This window comes from Protopterus annectens, chromosome 2.part0, assembly GCF_019279795.1.
Source record: "Protopterus annectens isolate FY-2018-M chromosome 2.part0, PAN1.0, whole genome shotgun sequence".
In the NCBI taxonomy this organism is placed as follows: Eukaryota; Metazoa; Chordata; order Ceratodontiformes; family Protopteridae; genus Protopterus; species Protopterus annectens.
Window position 1 is genome coordinate 913,174,803 of NC_056728.1, and position 15,585 is coordinate 913,190,387.

Here is a 15,585-nt window from a genome sequence, read left to right on the forward strand (position 1 = left end):
CTTTTAATGAATACTCATGCTTTTATAACCTGTTTAAAGTGAACTGCTGTTACCTTGGATTACTTACTGCCTTTCATTAAGTTAAGCTCGTTTGTGGTAGCATTTCATTCTGGATAATCTTACTCTGCTTTTACATTGGGAGGACTGGCATTATTCATCTAGGGGCAGTAGGTGTATACTTGGTCTGAGTTGGGAAACACAAAAAAGGGCTCTTAAGTGTAGTGTTTTATTGGCCAGAGGGCTCAACTAGTCAGTTTTCTGAATTTTCAATCCTGGTACAAATTTGGCACATTTTCACAGAGCTCCCTGTGCCAGTGCCCTGTACAGATGCAAACATCTGGGAAAAGTTGCTTATTTTCATTATACTGTGAAAGTTTGAACTGCTATTTATTGTTTTTTGTACTTCGTTAAAATTTAAAGCTGCATTTTCAAACAGATATAATGACTGCTATTCTGCACTGAAATATATTGCATCTAGTGTTTCTTAGTATTAGGCATCTGTTTGAGATTTCATAAAACCTGGTCTCCAAACCAGTCATTTTACAATAACAGGGTCAAAGTCTCCACTTTTGTGGCAAGGAGAGGGCTGATTTCCCTATCTGAGCTGAGAATTTCTGCTACAAAACTCATTATGTGCTTACCTGATTAGTCATATGACATAATTAGCGTAAAACTTGCTTTTTTCCTGATTATATAGAAGTCTTGCATTTGCAAGAAACTGCTCTTTGCCAAGCAGCAATTCCTGGTGCTGTGTATACATGCAATCACCAAAATTGAAATTTCCCCATAAAAAAAACACATTGGAACTTTACCTCAAGCCTGTGTTACTCACAGGGCAACTAGTTGGCGCACTGAGCAGCATTTATGCATTTAGTTAGGACTTTTTAGGTCTACTTTACCTTATTATAGCACTCGGGACTATTGCTGCTCAGACAGCACCTGGTTTGATGGTGGGTAGCATCACTGGTTAGGTTACCTGCAGACTTCATTAAGTAAGCACCTTTCCATCATCTGGTTACAAACACCCTTCACTCCTACCTTTCAAGTACACATTAGGACCTTATGATCTGCAACCATGGATGGACACTTTCCTGCTATCTGTGCATCCAGCTTGGTGGACATGGACATCCTGAGTCAGTGTAACAGTTGCCTTATGTACACTGACAACGACTTAATTCTCGAACAGACAAATACAGTATGTGAGATATATAGTAGTTACACACTGACACTGGAGGCTAGACTCTCACACACAGACACAAAAAGCAGTTTGTTTGTGACTTACACACATCACTCACCACACCCGCAAATGACCACACACACACACCCAACATATGCTCACATGTAACTTACCCAAACCTCAAAGTCTTCTCAGGTGCAGTCCTAAGAAACTGCACATGCAGATGAACAAGACAATTCCCATCACAACACAAAGCTACATCTAACTGTCTCACAACTACCAAGCTCATAAGGTGAAACATTCCACAACCCATAATATGGTCATAGGAAACTCCATTGTGAGAGACACATACCTCTTATGAGGCTGGATAAAGGGAAGGTTACAGTTAGTTTCCTGACAGGGGCTAGAAACTGCCAGATCATGCAAGCACTCAGATCACTTACCCTAAGTACCAGTATGACTCTGTCATAGTTCATATGGATTTAAATGGCCTAAGATGCACCTCCTTGGACTATATGGAGAGACACGTGATTGAGCTCTCTGTGTTTCACAGGCAGGTATGAGCTTAGCCCTGTGCAGCATTCTACTGTCTCCAAGGATGAAGCCACAATACCTGCAGAAAATTATTGACTAACAATTGGCTTAGCTAATGGTGTCATTCCAAAAGGGTTCAATACTTGTCAGCCTCCGAGGACATGGTTTGTAAGCCACGCTGCTTTGCTAGGGATGTTCTCCACCTGTCACCTCTAGGCTTTCAGATATTGGCCAAAACATTATCCACCTCTATAGTGTTATTTTAGGTATTGCCAAACAGACAAACCTTCCAATATTACAAAAGCTATTCAGAACAAGCTAAAGGTATTACCGCGCAAAGCTAAGAGAAAAAGAAAATACAATCCCTGGAAGGTCTCCTCACCCTGGAGAATGCTGATGTCATTGTAGTTACCGAAACATGGTACAAAGCCACAGAAAGCACTCCAGTAGTGCATGCCTGTAATGCCTTTCATATATTCTGACCACCCACTTAAACATGAAAGAGCAAAAGGAGGAGGTGCATCTTTCTACATAAAGGATAAGCACACCTCAAGGCTGGTCAAACAATATGACATGCTTTTGTAGTACTCCATGTCTAACTAGCAATGGGAAAAATCCATTACCGTGTTCTTGCTAGCTACTGGTCTCCCCCCATGAACCAGGAAACACATACAGCATACCTAACGTTATTAGAATCACTCACCATCCAGCCCAATGCATATTCATGGGTGATTTTTAACTACCACTTCATTAACTGGGAGGCATACATGACAACTAACATGCAGGCCCCAAAGACATCTTGACTTTGTACATTCAAATGCCCTGGAGCAGCTAGTCTACACTCCCACTAGGGTAACAAATATTGTAGATCTGGTACTCAAAGACATGGGATGGTGTTGCACCCCACCACCACCACCACAGTGTGACGTCCTCACTGGTAAGATCAGATCACAAAGCATTCTCCCTTGAAATAAAGGTAAAACTAGTCCCACCTAACCCCAAAAACTTCCAAGCTCCCCCCAAATTCACAAAACACAGAAATCTATGTAGAGGCATACACAAAAGCCCTTATAACCATATAAACAACTGCACAGAAACAGGAGTACCAGACCAAAATAAACCCAGGTCATTCAGCAAAAACAAGGCATCCTGGTGGACCTCCTGGTATCAATAGGTTGTGCAAGAAATGAAAAAAATCCTACTGCAAAGAAGAAATATGCACAACAAAGCCAAACAGTCCATCATTAGTCTAAACAATCAAATCAGGGAACTGGTCATGTCTCTGAAAGCAGACTTTGAGGTAAACATTTTCTCCAAAGCTAATGATAACCACAGGCATGTTCTTCAAGTATGTCAGCAATCTTAAGGGCAACACCCAACAATGTGCACAACTACTTTTAGATGGCATCAGCTATACTCAGGCATAAGACATAGGAAATAAACTGGCTGACAAATTCAATGCAAACTTCACCTGCTCACCGCCTGCTAGGTGTCCCCCCAAAATACCCTCCACCACTCCATCACCAAACAGGTTGTCACTGTGCTCGCTAAAACTAAAAACCTGGCTTCGATGGGGCCTGCTGATATACCAGCTTGCCTCTTAAACAGCTTAAATCAGGACTTATCAGGTCCATTAGGATTTCTAATTAACCACTGCCTTAGGACTGGCTTTGTCTTGATAGAGTGGAGGACAGCAACAGTCATCCCTCTGCATAAAAAGGGATAATCTACTGGCCTTGGAAATTACAGACCCATAAGTTTGACTAGTCTTATATATAACGCTATGGAAAGAATAACCATGCATCTGATAAATTATGACACTGGAAACCTCGAAATCTGAAACTGAATCTGGTGTATTTTTTTAAGAAAGTCACTACGGCCAAGGATGAGAGTAAAACGGGACAAACCAGCTGCCTTGACCTGGCTAAGGCATTTAACACAATTCCCCACTCAGGTATTGTATATAACCTCACAAAACTGGGCATAAATCCATATGTTACCAGATGTATAGCCAATTGGCTCACAGAGAGGATACATGTGACTTAAGTGGGTGGATCCAGATCCAGCAAGAGGGCAGTTATTAGTGGTGTGCCACAGGGCTCAGTGCTGGGGCCACTACTGTTTGGAATATACATCTCTGCTAATGTGGAAGGCCTCCGAATGACAAAGTTTGCAGATGACTGCAAGTTGGGTCAGTCATTGAATCCACTAGAGATGTAAATATCCTTTAAGAGAGTCTAGCTCAGACAAATGATTGCTGCCAGAACCATGACCTAAAACTAAATGTGAAAAAAATGCATCATCATACCCTTTGGGAAGTCAAATACCCCTACAAATTACATAAACTACACAATCCTAAGAGTAGACTCCGAGGTGAGAGATCTAGCTGGATAGATAGATAGATAGATAGATAGATAGATAGATAGATAGTGACCTGAACTTTGACTGCCCTGTGTCCACAGACTGCTATGTATCCACAGTGATGAGGAAGTCCTTCTGTGTGGAACAACTTAAAAGTAAATGTATGGCATCCAGATCCAAGGAAATTACAGTCCCACTGTAATCATCCCTCACTAGACTAATAAATGAGTACAATGTGCCATCTGTCATGTACTTGACTAGGTGTGACCTCAGAGGTTCCTGAAAGAAAATACAGGTTGTAAACAACATGTCTTATGAGGACAGACTAAAAGCCCTATCTCTTTACTCTGTCTTCTCCTGTCTACTAAGGGCTGACCTATACCTGACTAATAAGGCTCTCAAAAATCCTGCCCTGACAGAGCTGACACACATCTGCAAGTCAAACAGAATGAGGGTCACCCAACATAGGGATCTAAACTTAGTCAGTGACTCAAACAAAACATGCTGAAGAGACAGCTGTGTGTCTCAGAGATTTCTTCTTTTTGTAACAGGCTTCCTATTCACATTAAGCAGAGGTCTTCTCTGGCATTCTTTAAATGGAATTTAGATCAATGGAAGGGGGATTTAATTCACACCTGGGAGAGTACCTATGTCCCTTATGGACAGGGGCAAGCCATAAGATACTCAACGCATAGGCACAAATCCATGCGATCCTCTTGCCCCTAGGGGACATACATTGGGTAAAATTGGGTTATACTGGCTAGGCTTGTAAGGGCTCTTAAGCCATTAGACTAGTAATCTCCTATGAACCTGTGAAATAAAAATTTTGCCAATTGAAGATGAAGGTTTAGGTCAATCTATTTCAGAGCTTCTTCTATATTGTTCTCTGTTTATATTTATTCTCTGTACTTCTATCAGTTTTGAAATTGTTACTTTATTTGGAACTGACTGCTTTGATAATTTTAGGTTCATAGATGAACACTAAGCTAACTGCCCTTAAGGGTCATTTTAAGCCTAACCAAGAATCTGAGGTCAAAATCAAACCCTTTACCTTGTCCTTATGAGGCAAAGAATAACCACTAAACAAACCACCCTCCAACAGAATTCAGGATTTAATGGTCATTTTGTTTCATTTCTGTATCATATTCAGCTGGTAAATATCATGTCAGTATGACCAATTCTGATGGAATACTACAGTTATCTATGTTACACTTACCATTTCAGCAGATGTAGAAAGTCATCACTGCTGCCCAAAATATAATGGCCAGCCAGTCTCCTAAGATCTCTGGCTCCAGCCGCTCCACATACACACACACACCGAAGGCTACTGTGGCACAAGCTCAAAATGGAGAGAACAGCAACCTGAGCACCAAAAAATACTTAGTACTTTCTTCTCCCCCCAAACACAAACAAAGGAAGACAGCCTACTGTTCTGAAAATCACAGGAAAATTATTAACATGACTTTATCAAAGAACATGACTATCTACAGAAAAAGGGGAGATAAAGGGAGGGAGAGGTTACTGTGGCTGTGATAACTTTGAAAATCTAGTGTTGTGCTAAGTGCAACTTGCACATCTGTATTTTGTTAATCAGTATCACTGCTGCAGTAGCCAGAAGCTATATGGGTAGATTACTATAGCTTATACTACCCAGGAGAAGGAAGGATAAGGGTCCAGGAGTGCAGTCCTAGCAAAGTCTGTTCTGGACCTGGAGAAGCAATCCAGCTTGTAATGTGTTGCAGAAGTATCTACAGAGGACCAAGTAGCTATGTCTACAATGCTTCTATAGTCCACCTCTTTCCAGTATGCCACTGGAGATGATACAGATCTAGTAGAATATACCTTAACGCTGCCCGAAAGATATTTTTCATGGCAGGAATATCAAAAAACAATAGCAAGGAACAAACATCTGGAAATAATTCTCTCGCTACAGGTTGCCCTTTCTTTATCCCATCATAGCACATAAATAACTGCTCAGCTTTCCTAAAGGACTTAGCTTTGCCAAGATAATACCAGAGTTGCCTGTGTACATCCACTGTATGAAGAATCTTTGCTCGCTGATTTTTAGGTTCTAGACAGAAAACAGGAAGACTGATGGCTTGATTTAAAGTAAATTCTGAAACATTTTGGCATGATTTTCATTTGATCAAGTAGCCCTGTCTCTATGGAATACCAGACAGGTTTTGCCAACCATATCAGCATGCAACTCGGATACTCTTCTTGCAGATGTCAGAGCAATAAGTAATTTAGTCTTCCTCATCAAGAACTGTAAACTAGCCTAATGAGCTGGTTCAAAGGGAGACAAAGTTAACTTGTTCATCACAAATTTAAGATCCCAAGTAGGTACCACCCATTTCATAGGTCTTCTAACATGTAAAACCCCTTTCAAGAACTGATTGACCAAACCAGAGGAAAAAGGGAGCAAATGTCTTGTATTCTGCAATGCGTTATTAATAGTTAGATATTTTGTAAACACACTTGTAGCTGTACAAAACCAAAGGGTAATGCAGAGATCTAATAAAGTGATCATGCAAAACCAAAAATAAAATCACCAAAAAAAAGAAAAAAAAATGAAAGGCGGCCACACGTAGATGCGCCACTTTATTATGGTACCTCAGCTTTCTCCTTCCCTTGAAGGTGAAAAGCCAAGGTACCATAACAAAGTGGCACATCTGATAAAGTGACCCTGACACAGAAAATCTGAGGAAACCTCTGAACTCTATGGCACTGGTAATGTCATGATAAGCATATTTCAAGTCTAGAGTTACTTAAAAAAAAAAAAAAAAGAAAATAGAAAAGAAAAATGATAAAAAAAATTGACAAGTCGGCATAATCACACACTCTAACGAATGTTTAGAAACTTGAAAAAGAGTAGCAATACTAAGATTCAAAAAAGACATATCTTTTGAGGAGAATGTGGCAGAAATCTTACTCAAAAATCTACAACAGCCTGGTAATTCAGAATTCTAAAAGCTAAATTTGTATTTATTTATTTATTTTTACATTTGTTGACGGGGATAGTTCGACTGGATATATGCCCATTTTCAATGGAGGCCCGGAGAGAAAAGCTCCACATACCAAAAAAGAGACAGTACATACATCACTGAGTGATAAACTCAGGCAGACATGTTTAGAAAAATATAGACAAAGCATACACTCAGATATCAATATACACAATGTGCAGACTTGCATCTGATTGGCAGAGACGTATCAGAAAATGTGAACATAGAATACAATCATATCTCATAATTCACAATGCTTAGACATTCAAATGTTGAGGCATAGATACTTGTCTAAACAGCAGGTTGGGTAGCAAGACATGTATTAGTGAAGTTGTTAGTCAAGTTTAGAACAAGAGCACAGCCAATTAGATGTGAAGTATTTTTTGAGTTCTCCCTTAAACAGGGGTAGTTAGGTTTCCTTGGTAATGGTACTAGGGAGTAGATTCCAGATTTTACTGGTGGAGTTGGCAAATATAGAATTGCCTGCAGAGTTGTTGGAGTTTTGGGTCAGTATCATTAGTTTATCAGCTGAGCGTAATGGCCTGGGGGCACTATGAGCAGTGAGAATACTTTTGAGGGCAGGGTTATCAGGTTGATGGAGTATTTTATGATCTACTATAAGCTGGTTGAACTGTAGAAGGGTAGGATACTCTAGCCATCTCAGTGCTTTGAGGTTCTGGCAATGGTGGGTCCTAAAAGCCGTGCCAGTAGTGAATCTGGTTATGTGATTGTAACACCCTGATAATTTGTTGAGATCGGTTTTGGATAGGTTGGTGAGTACAGGGGAGGCATACATAAGGGTAGAGAGGAGGTATGATCTTGCAATAGCTACCCTAGCTAGAGGGAGTGAGGAAAGGTTTGGCTCTGTACAGGGAGCCAAGTTTTTTGTTGACGGACTTAATAGTGTGATTGACATGTTTATCAAATTTAAGGTTATCTATTATTACACCTAAAAGCTTTGTATGGTCATCAGGGGAGATAATGGTGTCACTGCTAGATTTGATGTTGAAGGTAGGAGGAGAAATTCTACAGTTGGGGAGAAAAGTAGTAGATTGGTTTTGTTAGGATTTAGAAGCAGGCGGCGATTAGCTAGCCATGTTTCTACCATGCTGAAAGTGGTCTGGGTTAGGGTTAGAAGTTGTGTAGGAGAGGAGGCGGAGCATATTAGCGTTGACTCATCTGCATATTGGATGCAGGTGGCTCCTGGGATGGTGGTGTGCAGATAATTGATAAAGATAGAGAAAAGAAGGGGACCTAGTATGGACCCTTGTGGGACACCTAGGGCTAGAGGAAGTTGGGATGACAGCTTGCTCTGCCATAAGATGGCCTGCTGTCTACCATTTAGGTAGGAGTGAAACCACTGTATTGCGTGTTGGACTAAACCAATGGTTTGTAGGGTATTGTGCAGTAGCTGATGGTTGACCATATCGAACGCTTTTGAGAGATCTAGGAAGAGTGCTGAAGATAGTTTGTTGTTGTTATGATGAAGATTGATGACATTAGAGAAAGATAGAAACGCCGTTGTGGTACTATGGAATGGCCTAAAGCCATGCTGAGAGTCGGCGAGCTTTCCGTTTTGAATAAGAAAATGCATGTTTTCTTTGTGTATGCATCTTTCCATGATTTTAGCTAGTGGTGAAAGAATGGCTATAGGTCTAAAGTTAGATAATTCTGTGGAACTTCCTCCTTTATGGAGAGGTATAACGTGATATTTTCCATATTGCTGAGATGGATACTTTTGAGATGGATCTGTTGATCAGAACAGAAATGGAAAGTGCTATGGCATCAGCTGATTTTTGAAGATATTCAGCTGGGAGGCAGTCAGCAGCTAGTGTAGTAGGTTTTAGCTTTTTGAGTAAGGTCCGGATTAGGTTGGTAGGTACGGTTTGAAAGGTAAAGGTGGGTTGGGTGCTGGGTGGATCAGGGCTAGATGTGCCAGAGCTGGTGCTTGTGTCCAATGGAGCAAGATGGGTAGCTAGAGACTGGATAGTTTCAGTAAAGAAGGAGTTGAAGCTGTTTGCAATTTTTACAGGGGATTTATCAAGGGCAGCTGACGGGGTACGAGTGGCGGAACGACCTGGGTGGAGAAGATTGTTAATACCAGCCCAGAACATTTGAGGTTTTAGCTGATATTTGTGTTGTAGGAGGGTGTAGTGATTTTTTTTTTTGTCTAGAATGACAGATTTTAGAATGACAGATTTTTTGGTCCGATTCCTTAGCTGTCGGTAACTTACTTGGTCCATAGGGGCTTTGGTAACATGCCACCTGGCCCAGGGGTTGTTTCTTAGTTTAATTTTGATTTTTCTTTCTTTAGATAGCCATGGTGCAACTGTGTCTTTTACATGGGTGGTACAGGTAGGAGCATGGTGGTTAAGGACAGCCAGAAATCTGGTACTGAAGTACTCAACTGCTTCTTGTAATGGGAGTCATTTCAAGGCATTCCAATTACATGCTTTGAGTTCTTTTTGGAAGTTGTCAAGGTTAAAGTTCCTGACATTTCTTATAGTTTTGTAGGTGGGCTGGTTGGGAATGCCGGCACTGAGCCTAATAATATAGGTAAGGCAGTGATCACTTAGATCATCGGGTAATGTACCTGACTTGTACTTTTGGGGGGGGCTGTTAATAAGTATCCAATCAAGGATACTATCTTGGACTTTATTTTTGCTAAATCTGGTGGGGGTGGCAATGATCTGAGTAAACCCGTGGAGATTTAAATGGGTGGAGGGAGTTTCAGAGGAAAAGGTGTTCCAGTCAATGTTAAAATCCCCCAAGACAATGGTTTCCTGGGGATAGTTAGAAGCTAGCCAATGTAAGATATTTTCTAGAGTATTATCATTCTTGCCGGGTGAAATATAAATGCAGACAATGTATCTGCATTTATTTTTGTTTATTATTAGTTTGGTGATGAGAATTTCTGCATTGCCAAACTGGGGTGGCTGTTGGGTGCCAATTGTTATTGTTAGTGTAGACTTGTACAGTACAGCTACCCCGCCACCTTTCCTGGAGATCCAGTTACTTTAATTACTATACCTTAGTTAACTTAAGACCAAGGCAGATGTGGTGAATGGATCTTCTAGTTGTTGTCAGGTTGTTCAGGTCAGAATAAAGAATGCTGTGTCTCACACTCAAAGACCTCTCAAATTAATATCTCAAATATTACTGCTGGGATAGCTTGCAAAATGTCAATTTCTTGTCATCTGTCTATATCCCAGTTGAAACCCCCACTGCTGGAAGATAGCAATATTTAGCATCTACCTGTTAAAATACATAAGACCTCAGAACTTTGGCAGATGCTGGAAGTCATTAAACACTTGCATTATTTCACATTCAAAACTAGTAATTATTTCACATTAAGGACAATATAGAGAGCTCCCTAGTTTTAGACATATATCTATATATATATATATATATATATATATATATATATATATATATATATATATATATATATATATATATATATATACACACACACACACATTTAAACAGTTACAATATGTTCTACAAGTAGGGTATGCTGTGGTTAAATTTTAAGCACAAGCAGTTTGCAAAAACCTTTTCAAGACACACTTTTGTATGAGCAGTTTGATATACACATGACATACAGTTCTAATACATTTGTAACACAAGCATCTTATATAAATCAAATAGGTATTTACCAATGACATATAATTCTTCACAAAATTCCAGATAGCCGGGCTGGCAGTATCTCCCTTTGTCCCGCTGACTAACAAGAATGGGCTTAATTTTATGTAAACAGTAACATGCAACTAGCATGTAACACAGGAATCATTCAGATGAGTAAATAGCTATCCAATAAAGCTTATAAGCCATTACAATATTTATTTCCAGTACAGTGAATGATCATCAGTTGCATCTTTCTGGTCTATCTTGTCAGATCTCCCTAAAATAATTTATTCTTTCTGCAGCTAACACATGCCAGTAATTTCTTTTTTCTCCTCTGCAGTCTGTACTTGCTCTTTTAAACTGTAAATCCAGTAACATTACATGCACATATGTTTTTCTCCATTAATCTTGCACAGCGTGGCAAGCTTGTTGGTGTACTCACTATGTTCATAAGAGTGAGCAGATAGTTCTGTACATGCTCTTTCCCATGGAACCGGACAACTGAGTCATCGACACCAAGAAGCACTTCAATATTATAATTGTCTTCTCCTGCATGTCTTCGTCTTCTCATGGTTTCATTCATCTGTTGATCAATGTTGTCATACATGGTACCAAGTAAATTAGAATCTGTCAAAGATAAATACAGCAATTAGGATTGACTCTCAGAAATAAATATAGCAATTAAATAAGCATAACTTCCATGCTACTTACAAAGATAATCTACAGAAAAAATAGGTTAAATATTTACACTTTCCCCCTCAGATGTCAATAGCAGATGTAGATCAGAGTGCAAGTGATGTCTGCTGTATCTTTAAGAAGCATGTCAAGGCTGTGCGTGCGTGTATAAATTCCATACACATGCAATCCCTAGTGCCATTTTGAAAGAGTATCGAGAGAATGAGCATGCATGATGACAGTTAGTTTGTATACAGGTTACTTAAGCTAAAGTCAGTAAACTTCTATAGTGATGTGTTTGTATATAATAAAGCTGCTTGAACAGAAGCCATGAAGACTCTTCTATTGTGTCCAAAATAGGAGAGCGACAGCAGAGTTGTCAGTGGTTTCAGAAAATGTCTTATTTTTCCAATTCAAACATATAAAGTAATCAAAACTTGTACACTCTAATCACACACTTAGGCATGCTAGAAGACAGAAGCTATCCACTGTGCTTGTTGTGCACATCCAGTGATCTGCAGCTCCTCTTCCCACATGACCTCATTGCATACATCCAGTGATCTGCACCTCCTCTTCCCACATCATGACCTCATTGCGTACATCTAGTGACCTGCAGCTCCTCTTCCCTCGTCATGAACTCATCACATACATCTAGTGATCTGCAGCTCCTCCTCCCACATAACCTCATCCATTTTACATTTACTACAAGCCCACATAAATGCATTGATCAAATGACATCCTACTACCCACTTGTGTACCTAATTTTTATGCATGTGCCAGCTATCTGTGTTTTTCATTGAAAACATTGAAAAAGAACTTAAGTCCAAGCTAAAACTTTTAACTTCTGTACGTAAATGGTGCCTACTCAACTCCTCTCTTGCCCTTTTTCCTATACTTCTTCCATTAACTTGTACACATAGATCATATCTCTCTGCTCCTTCTTGCTGCTTATGAAATAAATTCACTTCACTGAACCTTTTTTCACAGTCCATCCAATCTGCACCTTTCAGGTAAAGCAGTCACTCTCATCTATAAATCCTCCAGAATTACAAGCAAATTCCTGGTGCAGCCTGATCAGTGATAGTTAAAGTAGAAGAATTATTGTTTGTTCATAGATGGTGCTCTTCTACTCCCTTAAGACTGCATTCCAACATCTGTAAGCCTTGGACACTGCCTTTTTTTTTACTCTGTATTTGGTGTTTACTGGTGCATTTGTGACTGTTAACTGTGCCCTATCCCTCAATAAGTAATTCAGTCTCAGGTTATTACACCTGTGCTGCAGCACTCTGTACTCATCTGTGTACAATTTCCACTGCCGTCAGTACAACCAACTGTTTCTTATCAAGAACACATTTTCACCTACTTCCAGCTTAATTAGTATTTTACTTATTTATATTCATTTTTTGGGGTAAAGCACTGATCTCCACGGACCTTTTTCGGACTAAACCCATGACCGTTGTCTAGTTAAGTGACTTGCTCAGAGTCACACAGTTAGACGATGGAAGCTCAGGGAATCAAACCTTGCACCACTGGACCACAGAAAACATCTCCTCAATCCTCTAAGCCAAGTGCAAAATGTATCAATCTTTTGGGGGCTGAATTTAAAAATGGAAACCTCGGCACAAAAAAAGGGCTGTTGATAGATCATAACAAGGGTCTTTAAAGCAGCAAGGCTGCAAATGTAAAAATTAGAAATAAACTAAGGTCAATCCTGTGATACCACAAAATAGGGGACTTTAATACCATGACTAAGTTTTGCAACAGCAGTGATCCTTTTGCAACTGCACATTATTTTGCAAAACTGAAAGACTCTCAGTTGCATGTCTTGCTTTTCTGACTAGAAAATATTGTAAAACTGACCTCTCCACTACTCTTCTTTGCATCTGTTATTGTATTTCTGAACCTTTTAGTCTGCACCCTGCTATCAAATGTCATTTCTTCACTTTTATTTAAAAGTCAACTTTCTCTGTCATCTACTTAAGTGACCTCTTTAGTCTACCTTCTGTAGGGAACTGAACAGCACTCTAGGTGATGTTGGATGTAATAATTTTACTTCTACGTCTCCAGCTTCTTTGGACTTAAGAGAAGATCTCAATATATCCACTAAAATCTCAAATGTTGGATGACTCCCTCCTGATCTGGAATATGTCATTATATTTTCCCTTAACTCCATGAATACTGGGATACCCCAAACTACAGATTTATGACTCCCCAATGCCACTACTTATTTTTCCTGATACAAGCTGTCATTTCTTTCAACTTACCACAGTCTCTCCTCAGTGTATCTGGTGGTCAAGTAGCTACTACCTGACCAGCAGTTTTCTCAAGTTGCTCCCTTTAGTTTAACTTATAGTGAACCTATTCTTTAATATTTATCAAATCATCACATTTTAACTTAATGCATAAGCTCACAAAAAAAAAACACAACCTTGACAATTTAGAAAAGACAGTCTCTTAACTTGCAGTCTTCTACTTGGCCTAATCCAAATTCTTACTGTTCATAATTGAGTTATTTGTTCCCAATACATTGCTTCCTTTGCTAATTTTTACAGTAAATGCCAAGCTACTTTTGTCTATTTTCTATAACCCTACTGGCAGACATCCCTATTGGAAAAATGTCTTCATCCTATTCCAGCTTAGTTCTTAGAATATGTTTCTTTTTGATATTATATGAACATTGTGTGTGTGTGTGTGTGTGTGTGTGTGTGTGTGTGTGTGTGTGTGTGTGTGTGTGTGTGCGAGTGCACTCATTGTATTCACACGGTACTGTCAACAGCTGGAATACCATCCCACTCTACTTAACATTCTGCCAAGTAAAGAAACACCTAATATAGAAACGTCTCTGCAACTGCACCAGACCTGGTTAAACTGGTACTAATATAGATATATGAATTTGTGCCGTAACTCTCTGCTGCACAAAATTTAGTGTACTAGTATCACAGCTATAACGCCATACCCTAATCTCCTCTATCTTCCTTGTGCCTCCTCCTCTCTCTTTTCTTTAGGCTGCTATAACTCTATCTTCCTATGTCCTAGATATTGAACAAGCCTTTATAGTAACAAATATTCTTACATACAACCTAATAATCTATGCATACTGATGACACTGCACTGCATATACATCCCTGTATTTAAAATAAACAAACACATTCATATACAAACCATGAAACTGTTATTTTTTATCAAAACTGTTTGTAAATGATGCAATTCCTTTACACACAGGATGTCTGAATAATGTTGCTCATGAATGAAACCGACTAAATGCAAATTACGTCATTGTTATCTATATAATGAAGTTTTTCTCCCCAGGGCTCCTCTGAAAAAGGGAACTGCTCTTTCTACTTTCCTGATAAACAAATGCCAATAAACACATTAAATAAATAAATGTTTATACATTTAGACAGAAGGTAGGCAGCCTAACCATGTGGTAGGAATGCTTCCATATCCTTAGGATTCCACACTGCTTTTTTTTTAGTCCTAGTACCAGTGTGCACACCAAGATTGGGTACCTTTTTTTATCCTGGGACCTGTGCACCCTATGTTGTTTTTTAGTTTTACACCAACCTTTGCCGATGATATACAGAGTGTACATATCAGTGTTGTAGTAATGTTTTGTGAAAAAAGTGTCCAGCACATGCAGGTTCACGCTAACACATGAAGATGAACTCAGTTCTAGCAATACCTTTTCTAGATTATTTCATCTTTCCATTTGTACCTGTTGCATCTCTCCATTCAGACCTGGATGGTGGTGAATATTCTCCTTAAGAACTTGCATTCAAAATCATACTCTCTCTCTCGCTAAAACTCCTTTCCCCCATTTCATCATCAGACTTGCCCACTTTGATACCCTTCTACTTGAGTTATGTGTACAAGACTTAACTGTGTAGCTTTAAAGTACCTCTTCAAAGCAGGTAGCCCTAAACCATCATTTTCCATTGAAAGAATCAACTTATCCCACTTTACTGTGGCTCTGTACCCTACCAAATAAAATAATTTAACTCTGTCATCTGCAGCAGCTCAGGTGATAAAATACATCTGTTCTGTATATATAAGACTAAAGGGACTAAAAACACTTTCTCCATTTGTCTCTTACTATTCATAATCAAAAGCTTACAGCTTCTCAGTTTTTGTATTATCTTTTCATCTCTTCCAACATATCCTTACTGTCAAAACATGTTGTTGTTGTCTTCCGGCTTTTCCCGGTTAGGG

General features: G+C 39.3%; 1 protein-coding gene across 2 annotated transcripts in view; it reads right to left on the reverse strand.

Annotated features, from left to right (window-relative positions):
* Positions 1-15,585, reverse strand: part of ADAMTS3 (ADAM metallopeptidase with thrombospondin type 1 motif 3) — a 3,677,303-nt gene that overhangs the window by 3,276,671 nt on the left and 385,047 nt on the right. For both annotated transcript variants that reach the window (XM_044061162.1, XM_044061161.1), the window contains exon 2: positions 11,144-11,328. In XM_044061162.1, the coding sequence (XP_043917097.1) occupies positions 11,144-11,328 (185 nt within the window). The remainder of the gene's footprint in view (positions 1-11,143; positions 11,329-15,585) is intronic.